The sequence below is a fragment of the Tupaia chinensis genome, unplaced genomic scaffold (assembly GCF_000334495.1).
Source record: "Tupaia chinensis unplaced genomic scaffold, TupChi_1.0 Scaffold139055_1, whole genome shotgun sequence".
Taxonomy (NCBI): domain Eukaryota; kingdom Metazoa; phylum Chordata; class Mammalia; order Scandentia; family Tupaiidae; genus Tupaia; species Tupaia belangeri.
This window is the reverse complement of record NW_006198945.1, coordinates 504,657-524,640: the sequence shown is the minus strand read 5'-3', so window position 1 is coordinate 524,640 and position 19,984 is coordinate 504,657. Positions and strand designations below refer to the sequence as shown.

At 37.0% G+C, this 19,984-nt stretch overlaps 1 protein-coding gene across 2 annotated transcripts in view; it reads left to right on the top strand.

Annotated features, from left to right (window-relative positions):
- GLRA2 (glycine receptor alpha 2) overlaps window positions 1–19,984 on the top strand; it is a 218,740-nt gene that overhangs the window by 37,998 nt on the left and 160,758 nt on the right. For both annotated transcript variants that reach the window (XM_006161782.1, XM_006161780.1), the window contains 2 exons: window positions 3,605–3,672; window positions 12,362–12,585. In XM_006161782.1, the coding sequence (XP_006161844.1) occupies window positions 3,605–3,672; window positions 12,362–12,585 (292 nt within the window). The remainder of the gene's footprint in view (window positions 1–3,604; window positions 3,673–12,361; window positions 12,586–19,984) is intronic.

Here is a 19,984-nt window from a genome sequence, read left to right as displayed (position 1 = left end):
GCACCTTGTAGAAAAAAAAAAAAAAAAAAAAAAAAAAAAAAAAAAAAAAAGAAAGAATAAGAGGGAAAAATAAAGGGAATGAGAAAAGGAGGGGAAAGGAGAAAAAACAAGAAAGGAAAGAAGGAAGAAAGCAGATGAGAGAAAGCAGATGTCTAGATCATCTTTTTTCCCCAGACAGATTCTCATGCAGCTCACTTTGCTGATAAATCAATCATTTGATATTAAATAGTGTTAACTGTTTCTTTCTACAGTTTACCAAACACATTGCTTCACTGATGATCATATCTAAGGACACATCCATCAATCAGAACACCTGAAAAAACTATTGGGCTAGGGGCAAGCAGGTGGGGTAATGGCTACGTCACTGGACTCCCATGTCGTCGACTGTGGTTTGAATCCCAGACCCAGTGGCTTAAACTCACGCTGGGTGCGTGTGTGTGCATGCCCAAGAACCCGAGATGAGAATGGAGGAGAAGGGATTGTGGCATGACCATCTTCCCTGGGGGGTGATTTCTCGCTTCCTGTCTTCTGTCTCTTTCTGTCTTTCTGGCGAGCTTACATGCCCAATAGCAAACCCAAAAAAAAAAAAAAAAAAAAAAAAACAGACTATTGGGCTAAAAACACAGATGAAAGTTTGTGCTGACACATATCAGGATCACTTTTAAAAGTGAAAACCAAAAACAATTCTGTTATTCAACCCACAGAACTTACAGGTAGAATCCCATGTTTAGACAGTGTCTGTATTAGGAAAATTTTAGTGGCCTCAGATATTTTACTCTGTAGTTAAGAACAGTGTCCTTAAAGTTAGGCAATTTCTACCTCTTATAATCTCTGTAATCTTGGGAAAATTAATGAACCACTTTTGCCTTCATTTTTCTCATCTATGTAACAGGGGGTCATGATAGCACCTAATTATGGAAGAATGAAATAAAGCATTCACTGTCGCACAGTGAGGTTTCAATATCCTGCCCTTCTTGGTATATGTACAATGGTATATGCTCAGTATCTACAGGTTCTGTACCCACAGATTCAATCAACATACTGAAAATGTGTGTCATGTCATTCTTGACTGTACTTGTACTGTGTATAACAGTAAGGTCTACAATGATTACACCTATACTGTGCCTGTACAGACTTTTTTGTTATTATTCCTTAAATAATACAGTATCACAACTATTTACATTGTATTAGGTACTATAAGTATTCTAGAAATGCATTAAAGTATGAAGGAAATGTGTATAGGTTATACCAATACAATGCTATTGCACTTGATATAAGGGATGTGGATTTTGGTATCCATGGGGTCCTGGAACCAATCCCCCTTTGGATATCAAGGAACATTTACATGTACTGATTTCATATAAATACATATTTTTAGAACAAGTTTTTATATAGAAGTACAAGTAAATCTTAAAACAAAATGTTCAAAATTGAAGAGATTAGATGTAAAAGATCAAAAAACATGCAAACCAATGTAAAATACCACAGCATGTCTGAAGGGAGAGAGGAAGAGGGTGCCGCAAAGTGGTTAAAGTTTAGATTTCAGGAATCAGAATGATGAAACACTGAGTCTTGGGTTTTCTCATTACTATGAAGTGACTTTAAGCAAGTTACTTAACCTTTCGAACTCCGAACATTCCTCATCAGTAAACATTTATTAGAGTAGTAAAAAAATTCTCTTTTGTGAGGATTAAACTACCTATTTTTGAAATGTGCTTAGCACAGTATGTTAAGACATAATCGCTTAAAAACATTTTGAGTTCCAGCAGTATACTCACACTGTCATTTACCGTGAAGGATAAAAACACATGATGGTATGACCGAGCCTTCTAAATGCTTCCAAGTCAGTTGGGTAGGTCAAACAGATAATAGTAAAAGACAATCAACACCTACATTTTCAAATTCCTTGTGTTAAAATGATATTTCTCTCTTTCCTGTTTCTTTCCCCCACCACTCATTTTCCTATCTTGGCTAAGAATTCTTACAAGTTTTCTGACTTTAAGTGGACAATCTAAAAAGAGATATTTCTTTGCGGAGAGAAATGACAAACAAACAAACATGCACAATTTCTCATGACCTGCCTAGACCTTATCTAACTGATTTATTATTAGAAAAAATATTGATTATTACATAATAGAATTGTATGGTGAAGAAAGAAAGTTGGTTTTGTTTCGCTTTGTTTTGCTTTGAGTGAGCAAAATAGAAAACCCAAATCAAGCAGCGTAGTAGGTAGCAAGCAACCAACGTCAGCCTGGTAGACGTTGCCATAAGAAAAGCAGAGATGAGCTATAAGACCAGGACTATTTCAAAGACAGTGGCTGGAAATTATTTTGGTAATATGACGGGGGGTGTCCTATGATTCCATGCCTGTAAACACTTTTTAAAAAAAGTATACTTATTTTTAAAAACACAAAAATTTGTTATGTTACCATTAAAAAAACCCGACTTGTATTTCTTTCACAAAAACTCCTTGCTTCTTCTTTAAAGATCTTGCCTATGAAAGATCTGAGCAGTTTTACCTCAAGTTTTCTTTTCTTCATTTCAAGAACCCAACATGGACTTGGAAAGTTTAAAAACACAGTGCTCAGTACAGCTACGACTTGTGTTTTTATTACTAGCCTTTGATGGAAGCTTTGAGCCAGACTCCTCTTTGTTTAGATCCTTCTGACTTGGCAACTACAGTTTTGCTTGTGCTGGTCTGTTGCACCTCTGTCAAGTAAAGAGACACATGTCCACAGGGGAAAGCAGCGAGTGAATAGCTAGTTTGTGGTAATATTTTCTTGTCTCAGAAAGCGTTATGGGAAAATTCCACAAAGGCAATAAACATATTCCCCAGGAAAACATGAAGCAGGGAATCATTAGACAGTCATTTGCCCATTGATTAAAGGCAAAAAGAAAAGAACGGGTGTCAGGTTAGTCCCTAAGTCTCAGGAGAGGTCTCTGTTCAAAGCACATTGAAGATGTGATAACCGTTGCATTATATCATATTTAGTAAGGCAATGATATGGACATTAAATGACATTTCCGTTTGTGGTTATGTCTTAAAATCAGTTAATTTTCTTTATTTCTGTACATCATTTCTCATTGGTGGACAGAGGATATAAAGAAGGGATAGGGTAAATTCAGAGGTGTCAAGAGAATCAAAGTTCCCCACTGATTTAAAGCACGTTACACAAAAGGAGGTGGACTTTCCTGACCCAACCATAACCCAAAATGCAGCTCCATTTTGATCTCATAATCCAGGTGATTTTCTCACTATGGATACCCATTGTTGATGTCTAAGACATTTATGATCCTAGGGTCAAAGAAAACCACCCACCCCAAAGGCTATTTTTATAGCAACTAATGGAAATGAATTCAGTTAAATAGTTCTCAGCTTATATTTTCCAAATCCAAAACTCTTCAGGGTAAGTTATCATTGCTTAACTGTCATAATCCAAAATACTAGTGGGAATGTGATCATTATGCACCTCTGGGCAATTTTTTTTTTTGCAATCTCACCATCATTTTAATTTAATTTACATCTCTAGCCATTTGCACAGATGTTGATGGAGCTGTATTTTTGCTTCAATTTCTATTGCAATATTCTTATTGCATTCTGCAGGTCCTCCAGTAAACGTTACTTGCAATATTTTTATCAACAGTTTTGGATCAGTCACAGAAACTACCATGGTAAGTGCTACTATGCCACTGGCAAGAGAAAAACGTGACTCGATTATGCCATGAACACAACCTGTCAAATTTTCTATTGTTCAACTTACAGGGCCTCCTGTAAATGTTACCTGCAACATATTTATCAACAGCTTTGGGTCAATAGCAGAAACTACAATGGTGAGTGGGACTGAACATTGAAACCATCGTGTGAAGGAATGGGATATGGGATTGAATAGCACTGTTGCCTATTTGTGGGGCAGTGACTGAGTGCCAATTTCCAACTTTGCTTACCTCTAAAAGGTGTTTTATAAGTGTAAATCTCAAAATTTAAGAGATGTTTGTTATAGTCAGTCTTTTAAAAATAAAGGGAATTTTAACATAGTCAAGCCTCCCTCTAATGCTACTTTTAAGATGTGTATGCCAAGGGGATAAACTTAACAATAATACATAGCAATTATATCACATACATGACTTTTCAAAAACCATAGAGTTAACTAGAAGCTTGGACCAGCCAGTGAGATGGTGGTTTAAGTGGCTAGATCTCATATGGCCAACTGTGTGGTTCAAGTCTCAGACCTGATGGCTTGGAAAACATACTGGACACATGAGTGTGCATTCTCAAAATCTAGAGAGGAGGAAGGATTGCAGCATGGCCATTCCCCTTGGGGGTGCTTTGTCACTTTCCCACTCTCTCTAGAGAGCATATGTGCCATGTAGCAAATTTTTAAAAAAGATAATCATAGAATATATGTAAACATGTTTCATATATGTGAAAAAGATTTCAGATATCACATCAAGACTCTTTAGAACTGGTTATATTTTCTGTGACACAGCCTATTATTTGCCTTACCTACAGAGAATTAGACTACAATATAGAGATTAAATTTTAGGTAAAATGTTTTCTTGGACCCCATATGATTTACTTTAAGTCTCAAATCAATTGTCTGGTTCTAATTTGCATAACCATGTAAAATATAAAGTCATAATGTTGAATTAGACCAAAATTAATGTAGTTGAATTTGACTAGGTATGATAGTGGCTGATGTCCTAGAAACATTCAAAAAGTGAAATAATGAGGATAATGCCATTGAGAAGTAAAAAACAGGGTTCCCCGTTTATGCTTTTTTTTTTCTTTTAGGCAATTAGAACCATGTTTAATAAATTATGTACTTTGTGGTATCCTTGAAGCTAGAAAAAATGAATTTACCTTTACCACCCCTTTTCACTGGCAAAATTAGACAAAATTTAGCTCTACTGCTCATTTTATTATTATTCCAAAGAGACATTGTCCAGGAATTAGACTTCTAGGGCTCTGACAGGATATAGTGCATTAAGAATTTTACCTGAATAAGACAGTGTTGATAGGGTTATTAAATGACTCATAAGAAAGACTAAGCATGGAAAGAATAATCCAACTTTGGTCTTGGCATTCTGTCTCTGTCTTTCCCCTCTGGGTTTTATCTTAGTAAAAGAGGAACGAAGATTCCAGTAACCCAAATCCCTGTCACCAGCTTTACACGATGGCATTCAATGACAATATTTGCACGACCTAATGCTGATTGCATTAATTAGACTCCTAAGTTGCTTTGATTAAATCTCCTCATTGCATCTTACTCTCAATCAAAAATGTAAATGTGCACCTTTTAGATGTCCATTAATGCAAGAGAAAGCTAAACATTTAAGGAGATGAAAATGGAAGCTAAGGATACCCTTGTTTTTCTCTGCTTATAACAGCTATTGAAGGTATTTAATAAATGGGCTGCTTAGGTGCTTCCTAGCCACTTATCAAGTGTCCTTTGTCATACGTCCGATTAGAAAACTTGGAAAGCGTTGCTCAAGGGTAACATCAACAGCTTGTCTACTCTGTTAAAGATGGATTGAATTGCATGATTAGAAGAGTGATGTATACTGTGCTTCTTTTATTTCACTCCTTAGGTTTTAACGTAATGACAGACTTAATTTGGCTTTGAAAAGCTCTATTTTATTCTCTTTGATTATGGTTTTGGTGTAAAAACTACAAAAAAAGGTGTTTTGAAATTGTCTCATGCTTAACTTAAAGAAGAAATTCTCTTATCATCAAGTGTAGGGACTGGCGAACATTTGTAAAAAGCCTGGACAGTAAGTACTTTAGGCTTGCGAGCCAGATAAGTCTCTATCACAACTAAAATCTGCTCTTTTGACATAAAAGGAGCCATAAATGATAATAAGCAAATGGGTGTGGCTGTGCTCCAAAAAATTTTATTTACAGAAATAGACCAAGGCCAAATATGGCCCACAGACCACAAGTTGCTGACCCCATGACTAAGGCATCGATATTTACATGGATGTTATTCAGATGTCTAAAGGAACACGAGAAAGAAAAAAGTGAGAAATTGTTGATTAAGGAAGGGACTTATTTTCCAAGATACTGGAATCCTTGCCTGGAAATCCACCTGATACACCCTGTTTTAATCAATTCGGACTGCTATAACAAAATACCATAGACTGGGTGGCTTATAAACAACAAAAATGTATTTCTTACAGTCCTGGAAACTGGAAGTCTGAGATCAGTTTGCCTACACGGTTTAATTCTGGTGAAGGCTCTATTTGGGTTACAGACTGTTCACTTCTTGCATCCTCACATGGCAAAAAGAAAATTCTCTAGTTCCCTTTTATAAAGTCATTAATTGCATTCATGAAGGGTTTACCCTCCTGACCTAATTGCCTCCCAAAGTCTCCACCTCCAAAAACCACTGCACTGGAGGTTAGTATTTCAACATAGGGATTGTGGGGAAAAAAACATTCAGTCCGTTGCATACTCACGCATGGTCATCACAACCAAAACTTCCTTTACCAAATCTTTAAGAATCTACCATCCATGAATTAAATGGTATTTTTTACAAAATTTGACTCAGAAAAACTGGTCAAAAAAGTTAAAACAGAACCAGATTCTTTTCTGAATCATTTTCAGTTGGAATCAGAACTCAGCTTTTATGCACAGTGATAAGAACATTGATTGGTGCTATTTTCTGGGGATAATAAATTTTTTGTTTTCTCTGCATCTTCTGGAATGAATTTTTTCTCAGAATGCATCAGAATTTTGAGTTTCTAAACATGTTGATTTTCCTTTCTTTCCTCACACCTTGCTTTCACTGTATGATTTTGACAGCATTATTAAAAGATTTAGTTTTGTGAGTTTGTTTTCAAATAAGAGGCAAATGATTATCGGTTTCAAGAACTCTTTTGGTGCTATGCAGTTTGCCCCTCTTGTGGTTTCATGAAATTCCACTAATATTTTGTTGGTACTGCATTCCCATGACGTATAAACTTAATTACAGACTGAATGCCAACTCTTACTCCTTTGGTATGTTAGTGATGGAGATGTGTACTCTCAGGGCAACATATTTGTGTTACTCTGAGGGGTATTTTTATGGATTATTATGATGATACACATATTCAAAATCCACATTTTTGTTCACTAAGAGACACAGAGATGTGCTAGTGGTCATTTTTAGTTGACCCTGTGTTACAAGTATTCCATGGAGTAAATTTTTTGTGTAGTCCCCAAAGACTTAGAAGACTAGGAGGGGACATATGTGAAGACGGGTTACATTCTGTTTTGGTAATGTCATTTTGCCATTCTCCCCACCCACCTTTTCACTAATTGCTAATGGCGAGTGAATTTACAAGATGAGGGGTATAATTGCTACCTCCTCCTTCTTGATGTAAAGACATTATTTGAGAATATTATCAATGTCAGTAAGGACCAGGAAAATTTGCACACCATGTGCATGCAGCTCTCCTTCCAGCTTCCAAGTGACTGCCAGAAAGCATGTGGGTGGAGAGTGTGTGACTTGGACCTGGGAGTGTTGGAACGCTCCTGGTGCTACAGCAGTAGATCCTGACCTTCTCCTCCTTTAACAGGGCTTAATGTGTACGCTCAGAACATTCCCAGAATATGATTATGTCTCCCTAAAACTCTGCCCCTAAAAGGTAAATCCCACCTACTCTGCTGGTTACTGCTGCAGGGTGAGAAGTTGTTTGACCTCTGATCTAAAATCACATTCCTGAGGAACTCAGATAAGAAGGAAGACTGGCCTTTATTAGAATGTGTGCTGTGTGCTATATCTGCTAAAATGACACTATGGCCCCCCTTTCATTCTGTAGATGCATAAGCAGGTAATAAGAAGATGCCAACATATCAGGGATAGCAGGTAGCTACATTTCTTATTTCTGACTTCTTAAGGAAGAATCAAGAATCTATCACAAGTCTGGCATTCCATTAAACCAATAAATAAGGTGACCTTGGTTCCTAAAGTAGCAATGCAATATTAAAGCTTGAATTCATCATAAAGTAACACCTCCCCACCCCATCATTTCAAACTCATATCTAACTTCCCATATTTGAGATTATGAAAACTTTAGCACAGCACAGCTGGAAGTAAAACCAAAGTTCTTTATAGACAACATGGGCAAACCATCAAGCATATTCTCGTCTTTGACGCCTGTATAGCTAAATGGACTGAATGATGCATACATATAAAAAATAATAAGAGAGTAACGGTAAGGTTTAATAGGAGTATGTACAAGAGAGAGTGTCAACCTCTATGAACAAATGCTAAACTAAATATAATAGTGCCAAAATAATTCAATTTAAACAATCTGGAGTAGGCAATACGAGGTATCAGAAAAAGAAAAACTTCAGAAATTCTAAATTTGACATGAAAACAATAATATGGAATGTACATACCTGCTTTACCCATGTTAAAAATATAATAAAGATCATGCGATAAATATAATAAAGATTATGTGATCTATACACAACTCTCAAAAATAGAGGATATATATATTATCTTTAGATAATATAGATATATATAAAATATAGATATCTGTATCTATCTATCTATCTTTATATCTATCTATAATTTGAATTTTCTATTACCTAACCCAATATTTAGATAGTTAATCATAGGAACAAATTTTAGTACAAGGAAGTATGTTATTTATTTAAATTTCATCTGTCCCTAGAGAGAGAAGACAATGCAAAAGAAAATTCAGTTTACATTTAAGAATGTTTTTCAATATTTACTTCCCCTTTAATATTTCATTAAACCCAGAAGCAAAAATAAAGACCAAGAAAGACTGCAGAACAATATAACTATCCTCCTGTGATTTGGAATATCATAAGAAAATAAACTTTTCTGTAAATAAACAGAAATGATGCATAGATAAATTGCACATGTCAAATTTTACCCTACACTGAAAATGACAGTGAACTAGAGGAATCATACAGGCATAGCTCCAGAAAATCTTTTCACTGGCTATCTACTTCACTACATCCTTGGGTATCCTTTTCTACGCTTGAAGATTTTTAAGAATAGTTGCTTATTTTAGAATAGTGTATATCATCATAAACAAAATTATGGGCACCTTTTAATTACTCTTCATTTAATTTTGGCATAAAATATATTTTTTTCTCAAAGTTTTACACTTACCCTTGCTTACAAATAAGGAGATTAATTTATTTTTAATTAACCTGAGACACTTAATGGTTCTATTGTGATATGACAGATTCAGCGCTCTTTTAAAATTCCAATATCAGGAGAATCTACTTCATAATTTTTTAATATGTAAATTTCAAAATAGAAAACTAGAAAACACTGAAGCAAACTGATGGGAAAGACTTTTTAAAAAAGATGTATATTATCTGTGAAAGTCTACAATGAGGTATTTTTCTTAAAGATCATTGTTTTTGTATTGTATGTCACTAAGGTAATATTCTCAGGAGTCTCTCAGTATACATCTATAAATCATTCTCAGGGTCAAGGATGGATTACAATGATGTTCTCTCAGTAGATTTGCTGTCTATGACGTTCTATAATATATAGCTCCCCATGGCCTCTCCCACCCTAGGCTTACATTAATGAGAGGGGAAGCTTGTTGGCTTCCCAGTGGTCTAACAGATTTCATCCATTCACTTCAGTTATTGATATTACCAACTGTCATTGATTCCCTTAGAGTTTCTCTATCTCCACAACTGGCTAGGGAATGAGATCCTCTTTTGTATTTCCTTTTGAAACAAGTACATAGATTCTCCCAAATAATTTTGTTAAGGATAACTGGTTCTCACTCTGGGGAAACAAAGGGCAGTGTATGTTTAACTATGGAGAAGCTGCATTCTCTCCCTCCAGAAACTGAGAAAATCTCAAAGTTGATACATCTACTGCATACTTATGAATAAATTGAATTGTTATATTTTCAATAGCTTCTGCTTCAACTTTTACAAATTCACTCACAAAACTTCAAAACTTCCAGTAGCCCCTGTTCCTAATGAGACACTGAACAGATAATAATCCAGTTATAGCCTCCTGGTCTCTTTGGACAATTCCAGAAAAGTGTAATAGGGAGAACTTTCAGGTACTACCATTCTGTTGGTCCACTCATTCAGGGAGCCAGTGAGCAAACAATTTGGGCCAGATACCTGAATGGCCACACTACAACACCCTCTTGGGTCTAAGCATTTGCTGGATAGGCCTGGTATAATCCCAAATAAATGTCAGCTGCTAAATTTTTCTAAGTCAGAAAGTCCTTTTTTTTCTTTTCTTTTTTTTTTTTTTGCTATAGGGCATGTGCACTTACCAGAAAGACAGACAGAGACTGAGACAGAAAGCGAGAAATCACACTCACCCCGGGAAGGGGGGGGAATGGCCACGCCACAATCCCTTCTCCTCCATTCTCCTCTTGGGATCTTGGGCACGCACGCACATGCACCCGGCGTGAGTTTAAGCCACCGCATCTGGGACCTTAACTGCGGTTGATTACATGGGAGTCCAGTGACATAGCCATTACGCCAACTACTGGTCCCAGTCCTTTTCTTACACAGTGAAGAACCTCAAAGTTTTTTGTTGTTATTTTTGTTTTATTTTTAGTTTTTTGCCATAGGGCACATATACTCACGAGAAAGAGAGAGAGAGAGAGACAAAGAGACAGAGAGGCTGTCACAGGGAAATTGAGAAATCATCCTCCAGGAGGCATGGCCATGCCACAATCCCTTCTCCTCCATTCTCCTCTCATGATTTTGGGCTTGTGTGCACATGCTCCTGGTGTGATTTTCAAGCCACTGGGTCTGGGACTCAAAATGTGGTCAACCATATGGGTGTCCAGCACCTTAATCACTATGGCACCTGCTGGCCTCAGTTATTTTCTTTTAATAGTTCAGACTTTCCAAGTTATCTGGGTTTTGATGGCTGATTTTCAGAAGTCAGTAACTATTTGATTATTAATCTTTTTTAAGTCTACTTTGGGCACCCTTCCCAAAAATTGTCACCTCCAAAATACTCAATTAGCCAGATCATCAGGATGACTGTATTTGAAAAAATTCATAGGGATCTGAATAGTTCAGTAAATAGGTAGAAGGGACTGGAGTAAAGCTCTTTTCCATACACCCTCATCTTTACAACTTCGTCTTCTTTTTTTTTCCTCCTTGCTCTGAGGGAATTCTGAAAACTGACCATTCTGTGGTATCCATGGTAGTGGATATAATGATCCAGTACCATACCTGTTTGCCTGGCACCGAGGAGGTTCCTGAGATTTTAGTTTGCCTGGCACCGAGGAGGTTCCTGAGATGAGAGATTTTTAGGATCAAAATTGGGAAGTTCTCAGGCAAACTAAGTTAGGCACCATTAGTGTAAGGTAAACAATGGACAGAAGTCCAGGTGCCAACTAATACATGGAAATGGAGCAAATGAGTAAAAAAAGTAAAGGAAATAGAATAAGAATGAATGAGTATATACCACTCTGCAAATGTCAAGAGTTGAAAACTATTTAGCTCTGAAGCCATAGTCTTGCTTGGCTAGGCAATACAGTTGAAGCCTCAATTGCTAACCAGATTACTAAGTGAAAGAATACTTTCCATGAACCAAAGACCTCTGAGTAGTCCCCAGGAGATCAATCACTGCCCCAAGCTGGCTTATTAGCACAGATGGAAATTCCTGGACCAAGTTGGAATGCCATGGGTATACCTGAGGCTCCTGCAAGGGATAAATCTCTGTCAGGTTTTTCAGATTGGGAAAACATGAAAAAGATCTCTGGTTGAAGCATCAAGCATCAAGTTGGCTAGTGTAAATAAAACACATTCATAGAAAATGATAAAATTAAGAATTTTGAAAGAAAGTAGCTATGAGTTATTTTGTCAACATGAAGCATCTTAATGTTTATATTGATGAGCACTTAAAAAAAAGAAAAACTCTTGCCCTATCATGCCACAGTTTTATAATACTTTTGCTACCACAATTGTAGAGCGGGTTTCCTTTTGCCCAGAGCATCTGAGCAGGAAGAGACTAGAGATCATGTCATTTCTGATTTGGAAAATGTTTTATTTGACAATCTGCTATCACAGACTGACTTCTGTACTTTCATTGTTATCTTTTTCTATAGCAAAATAAGCTTGAGTTATTATTTCATCCAAGAATGAATAATTTAAACATAAAAAATTCAGTGAAGTCAGTCTGCTCCATTGGTGTACTGGTTTGGTTGAGTAGTCTGTCTTTCTCCTTTCTGTCCCTACTTCTAATATCAATAGAACTGAGTGATTTATGTTGACCAGGCTCTGTATAGCCTGGTTTACTCAGGTACCAATGTTATATCAAATCAGGAAGAAGGGTGAGAGAGAAATGTAGATGGGCCTCCGATGAGTAATACCTAACTCATATGCATGGCGTTTCCATAGGACTACCGAGTGAACATTTTTCTGAGACAACAGTGGAATGATTCACGGCTGGCATACAGTGAGTATCCAGATGATTCCCTGGACTTGGACCCATCTATGCTAGACTCCATTTGGAAACCAGATTTGTTTTTTGCCAATGAGAAGGGTGCCAACTTCCACGATGTCACCACTGACAACAAATTGCTGCGGATTTCAAAAAATGGCAAAGTGCTCTACAGTATCAGGTAAGCCTCTGCTGGCTGCACCTGTTCACATCTCCATTTCTCAGCTAACCTAGAGCTGCCTGGTTCTGCAAGGCAAGAAGTATATCAATATTGCACTTTGGTTTTCTCTCATTTATCATTTAATTTTAGGACTGGTGGAACGTACCAGAAGTTCCCATGGTCTCATAAGTGTAATCTGTCATGAGATAAATGTATTTGGTAGGACAGTGAGTGGGTGATGATATTGTGTAAATACCTGCGCAAATGTGCTTTGAATTGCCTCAATAAAGGACATACAAGCCCTTCAGTTAAATTTTTTTAAATAGTTATTTTATTTAACTTTATTCATTTTAATTCGACCAGAGAGGGACAGAGTGAGAGTGAGAGTGAGTGAGAGAGAGAGAAAGAGAGAGAGAGAGAGAAGTCAGAAAGCAAACTGCCAGGTCCGGGACTCAAACTGTGGTCAGCCATATGGGAATCCAGCACCCTTATCCACCATGCCACCTGCTGGCCCCAGTTAAATTTCTATTAAGCATAATTTATGAATTTTCATTAGATAATTCTGTCATTCTTTAACATTTAACCACCAAAACCCAAAAATTCAAGGGCTTGGCATGGTCATTGGCAGCATACTTTGGGCTAGGTGAATAGGAACTTGGTTTCAGTCTTGACTCTGCTTCTAACTACACACATAATTTTGATCTGTTGCCTAGGGCTTAGGCTAGACAATTCCTGAGATCCATTTTTGCTTTGATATTTTCTAGAATCCTTCCTACCCCAGACTCAAAATAATCTCTCCCCCTTTCTGAACTCTAATAGCAGTTTCTCCATGACTCTGTAAGACTCTTATTTCTTCTTGCTGTATATTTGTGCTATGTCTGTACATGAGTATAGCATGGATATTTAGAGTCAGAAAAATTTAGATTCAAATCCAAATTTTGCTACTAGCTCAGTTACACAAACCTATAGCCCTCAGTTTCCTTAAATGCAAATGGAAACACCATTTTTTCTCTGAGTATTCTTTTGAGAATGAATGATGTAGAGATCAGAAAATACTTTCTATAAAGGGCTGGATAGTATTTTAAACTTTGCAGGTCAGATTGCCTCTGTTTCAACTATCCAATTTTGTTACTGTGGCTCAAAAGCAACCATATGCAATAAGCAAACAACTGGGTGTGGCTGCACGTCAAAAAAACTTTATTTACAAAGATAGATAGTGGACTGGATTTGGTCCTCTCACTATAGTTTGCTGACCCCTGACGTAGAGTATATAAAAAATTGTTGTAGCAGTAGCTGACACAGGGTAAATGTGCAATATATAAAACAGTGACTATCAGTATTCTAAAATGAATGATTTTTTAAAAATTATTTTTTAAGTTTTTTTACCTCAGGGTGTAATCACTGGAGAGAGAGACACACACAGAAGGAGGGAAAGTGAGAAATCACCCCCTAGGGGGGATGGCCACACCACAATCCCTTCTCCTGGAATTCTGGGCATACATGTGCATATATGTGCACACATCCAGCATAAGTTTCAAGTCACGGGTCCAGGACTCAAACCACGGTTTCGGCCATGTAGAGGTCAAGCACCTTAACCACCCTATCACATGCTGGCTCCAATCAATGATCTTTTTAAATAGTAAACTCTTTCAGGTCAAGATACTTTGGTTTTGACTTCTATATATTTCAAAGGACCATGAGTGTATTATAAAATTAGCACATTGAATAAATATTAGCATTGTAAAGGTCCTTTACAGAATTCTTTCTCTTCATTTAAAATAAATTGTGGCCAGAAACAAAAAAGGGGACAAGTAGTAGTCTTGCAAACAATTTTCACAAGTTTGCAGACTCACCACCTCATTTAGCGATTCTATATACAATTTGGTTCTCTATTGTGTATTCCATTCTTATACCCGGCAATTTCACAGCTTGCTGATGGCTGACAGTCCCAATGTCTTGTGGAATGAAAGAGGCTGCTCATTTGTAAAAAGTGGCTAAGTCACTGCTTACACAAAGAACTGGGAAACTTTCCCCAATGCCTTCTTCATTTTTAAGGAAACACGGAATGTTCTGCATGGCGATGCATTTGTTTGATGTAAGATGCAGTAATGGGCACGACCTACGTTGATGTGACCTGATGAAATAGGACATATGTAGAGCGTGGTGCTGGGAAGGAGAGTTATAAAAAGCAGCACAGGGTATCAGCTGCTTCAGTTAATCCTCAGGGCCTTGGGTGGCATTAGCTTTAATAAATACCTGGCATCATGTACTGTAGATATAAAACCAAGCTGCTGTAAATGTTTTCTTTCTGTTCTATGAAGGCCTTTCCATTCTAGCACCATAAAGCATATACTGGTCCCCGAACTAGATCCAGAGGCAATTCTTCTGTCTCTGATTTCCAAGTGTGGCACAGTATAGGCTCTGAAATGCCCTAACAATCTTTCTGAGTTGGACAGAGTGCGACCACTAGCAGGCTGGTAAAAATTCCTACTTTCTTGTTGGTATTCTCTGAAATCAGGAAAAAATCTTGATGAAGGGGAACAGGGGATGTCACTTTAAGGAAACACAAGTTGCTGACATATTTGAAGTCCAGGAGTCCAATTATTTGCCCCAAAGGGTTTCCAGTTATCCAGACACTGTGCAGGACCTAGAGATCTGGAGCTGGGTAAGATGTGATCCCTGCCCTGGAAAGGCTCCAGTCTAACAAGGTATGTGAATACATAGTAAATTAAATAATAGGAATAAATAGGGAACAGGGAAAATAAAAGTGGTTCTATCCTGGCAAATGAATTGTGTGGCCCCACTACTGTTACAATTTGGGGTCAGCTCACACAATCCTATTTGAACAACTGGCCTCAATTTAACTGGAGGCCAAGGAGTAATTAATGCTAATATATGCATAGTTGTAATCATTCAGCTCAAGTTTAAGACCACAAATGCTATAGATGTTGATGTCTTAAGGGTGCTGGAAAGTGCCTGTTGAAGTTCCATTAGGAATGAATTTCCCTGTATACTAAAGTTTGCCATACAAATACTCCTGCAAGAGCAAACCCATTGACTTAAGTTCATACTAGGCTATAAAGAGATGATATGAAATGAATTACTGATAGTAGGTTTGATATCTATGAAGAATAGTGAGAATGAGCATAGTGGATCCCTATGAGGAGAAATTCGATAGGATGAAGACAGGTTGGGACAGACAGAAGGAAGGGACTAGAAGGACCAAAGACAAAATCACAAATTGCTTTTCCCTTACACTGTTAATTACTTATGCATCTGGTCCATGTTAAAAGTGGTAATATTCTGTGGTGATATTTTGTATTTGTATTTTCTTGAAACCTAAAGCAAATCCAGATAGTATTTCACCTGGGAAAGATTCCATGCTTTTCTTAGATTTGTAAGAGCAGAAGTAGAACTAACTGTGCATGGAAATCAAAGTCCAAGGCTTTCCTGGCTGAACAAAACACAAAGAGAAATATACAGCCCACTGACTTCATAAGGAGCAAGATTACAACCATGATTTTATATATCTGTTTTCCAAAAGGTGAGGGTTTAAAAAAAAGAAGAAGGGGAAATAGACCAGAACTCCATGTGTGCCCTCCTGATTCAAATATTTGAGGGACTTGAGTAAAAAGTCAAATGAGTCCCTTAAATAGGAATTCTACATCCTCGTTCAGTGTTCATAAGTCTCTATTCCATGATGCAAGACACAATGTTGATTAAAAAAAGTGTCAAATCCATTTCTATCCATTTCTCTTTAGATTTCTTCTTTAATATTCATTTCCCTAGGACATTTTATCTTTAGTCTGTGTCTTATTAGATTTTTGTTTATCCAAACCATTAATTATTGATCATCCCTGACCAAACTTTAAACAAGGTCACATATTTTGCTTTGTACAGTTTCTTCAGAGAGAGGCAAATTCTAAATTCTTGTTGCTTAATAGGGGCTTGAATCCATAGTGGAATAATGAGGTGAGCCTTGAGTATTATACTACTGCTCAGATGATATTTGTTGAATTGAATATAATGAATTGGAGTAAAGCTCAGGATATCATGGGATATGGTGGAAGAGAGAAAAAAGGTATTTTAGGTATTTTTGGAGAGGAATAGTCTGTCTCATGTGTTCAATGTTGTTGCTGATATTTATTTTGTTCTTTTAATTTGCTTTTGAAATTTTTCTGTCAGAATTCTGACTTTTATAGAAGCATAGAATTTTCTTAAAAAAACAAACAAACAAAACAAAACAAACTTGAAGTCACCTTGTAAAATATCTAATCCAACACCGTTGTTTTACTGATGAGGAAAGACTTCTTTCAGCAGGTAGGTAAGCCAAAAATAATGGAGCCAGTAGATAAGAATGCTAGGACGAGTATCAAAGCTCCTGATTTCTATATTAGTGCTGCCATCATCTACACCACATTATTAATAATTTCCAATTTGCTCCAACCCAAGTGCAAAGATGTAAACAGTTTCAAAGATGTGCCATTTTGGAATCAAACTTTCTGGGAAGGCTGTTGGAAGATGAAGGTAATGTTAAAGGTGAAAACATAAAAGTGTCTTCAATTGTGCAAATATCTAAAAAGACTTTAAATTCAAGGTGAAAGGGTTGGCTTTCAAATAGGAAGAACTATCTGTTAATTTCATGTAGCATATGTAGCTATTATAGCAGATATACTTTCTGAAAAAGTGTACTATCTCAGGAACTGGTGCTAAAGGCAGCTGAAGAGACCTTTTAAAGTCATTAAGTCAACTTCCTGCCATTAAGCAACTGGCTGAGAACCAATTTTATCATTAAAGACTTTTGGAGGAGGAGATTTAAAATTTTCTCTTGTTATCTTGTAATAATAACAATATATACTAACATTGTGTAGAAATTCTTCCTATACAGTCTTCCAAAATTCTACATATAATGAAAAAACTATGTATAGATTTCAAAATTTTTGCACCAAAATGAACTTGTACATTAGTGCGATTTTTTTTCCTACAAACTCTTTGAAGTACTGTCATATAACTTAAATCATCAGTGCTAAAACAAGTGGTCACTTTTCCCTTTATGTTTTAACATGATAAATGAATAACCACCATTTTAGGCAGGATGGAGGAATTCCCTCACTATTTTTGCTTTCAAACATTTTGTTCCACTAGAGTTAGTGGACATAGCTTTGGTCACTAACACTCTGCTGCTGATTGAATTTTACAGCGTGTTCTACAGCAACACCAAGATGTTCTTTATCTCGTAATTTTCAGTTTGTTGTAAGTTGGGGTCCCTACCCTTAACCTCATGGCTTTGAATGCTATCCTGATTACTTCTGATAGAGGAGTAGGCATGGTCTTTAGAGTCAAACACCCTTGGGCTTCAGTCTCTGGCCCCAGTGCTAACTGGGGACTTAAGGCCAATTTGTTTTCTCTCTGATTCTAATTTTTTAAAAAAGAGATAAATTGTTTATAAGCATTAGTAGAATATATACAACATATACATATGTTGTACATGTAGGCACACAACAGTGGCATTGCTTTCACTCTAGGGCTCTTGGCATCTTCTTGAAATTGATGATTGTTCTTCTAGTCTCTAAGACAAAAAGCAAACTGACCAAGATAGATCTTTACAAACTCAAAACCTGAAGGATGGGATGAACATAACCTTTGAGGGTGATCCTATAGAGCAGGATTTCTTTTATTTTAAAATTTATTTATACTCATTTACTGTATATCATTATAGTATACAAAATGAGGTTTTTCTATCCAAAATACACTGTATATTGACTCAATCAAGGATATTACCATACATGTTATCATCAACAAATAATTTTCCATTTCTTGTTTCTTATATATTTTGTTTCTCTCCCTCTTGATCCCCTACCTAGTCAAAAACTCCAGAGTGTTCTTGAACCGCCTTAAAAGGATATGCGTATTTTGTGTATTAGGGTCTTTAAGCTCTTTTGAGTTCTTTTGTTTGTATGTTTAGAGAAAAGGGTCATCTTTATTAGAAAGACTATGACCCTCCAAATGTTAACAACCTTGCTTCTAAATTTTTTTTTTGAGAGGTTTTTGCTATAGGGCATGTGTGCTCACCAGAAAGAGAGAGAGAGAGAGAAAGACAGAGAGAGTGAGAGTGAGAGTAAGAGTGAGAGAGAAAGAGAGAGAGAGAGAGAGAAATCCCCCCTCCGGGGGGGATGGCCATGCCACAATCCCTTTTCCTTCATTCTCCTTTCAGGATCTTGGGCACACATGCACACGCACATGCACACGCACCAGGCATGAGTTTAAGCCACGGCATCTGGGACCTGAACTGCAGTTGACCACATGGGAGTCCAGTGACATAGCCATTACGCCAACTGCTGGTCCCAACATTGCTTCTAAACTTATTGCAAGCCTCTAGAATGAGTACAGCCTGAGGTGAAGTTGTTAAAGAAACATCATTTGCCTTTTATGTCTTATTTGGCTGAACAGATGCCTGGGGGCTTCATGCAATATTCCAACTGCAGAAGGTCCCCCAAACCATAAATAATTATGAGACTACTTCTCCACAATAGCATCCCATATCATCAAGACATTTTCTTGCCTCATTATCAAACTTCTTCTGACCTAAAACATTCCTTGATGGCATCGGAAGTAATCTGCTCGTTAATTTCTTTTGAGTCAATTCACAATTCCCGGTGTCGATGATTCAATGTTCTACTTCCCCAGTAGTACTTGAATTGTAATAGAGAACTCTTGGGGACTGACATATCTTCTCCTACTGATAACAGATTATAAGCGCCCACTGAGAGTAGGTGGAGGGTAGATTTCCAGACAGAAATTCCACAGTGTTCCCCAAACAATCCTGTCTAATGACCAGCTCTACCTACACACATAAAAGACTAACTTTTACCACATGGCCTTTCAGCCTTGACTCATTCTATGGTCTGATGCAAGAACTTCAAAAAATTCTAACTTTAGTTATAGAACCATTTTTTTTCTGAGGACTAGGAAAAAAGAACATTCTCTATTTAGATGTAAGAGTTGAAAATAAAATGCACAGTGAACTAAGACCTGCCTAAATGTTACCAATAGTGATGCTTTAATGATCATACTCTCAATGTTCATGAGACACATAAACTCATATTTTTCTAGGCAGTTATGAAAAGATGTGACTTCTTTTCTCTGCTTATTTGGACTATGTTTATCTTTACATCCTATAATCCAGGCAAAATCACATTCTTGTTTTCCAACTTTGTGTCCAAATCCTCGTTAGTTTTGTGACTTGACTTAATGTGGTAATTAATGACTGTAACATAAGCTCCCACATCAGAATTAAGCAGCAAGTCTTCAGAGAAGTGCTGGGAGATACCATGGAAACCACAACGATTCCATTCTTCCTAGAGGTGAGCAAGCTTGGGAGGATGAGGGGTGCTGGCATGCACATATGCCAGTGGATTCA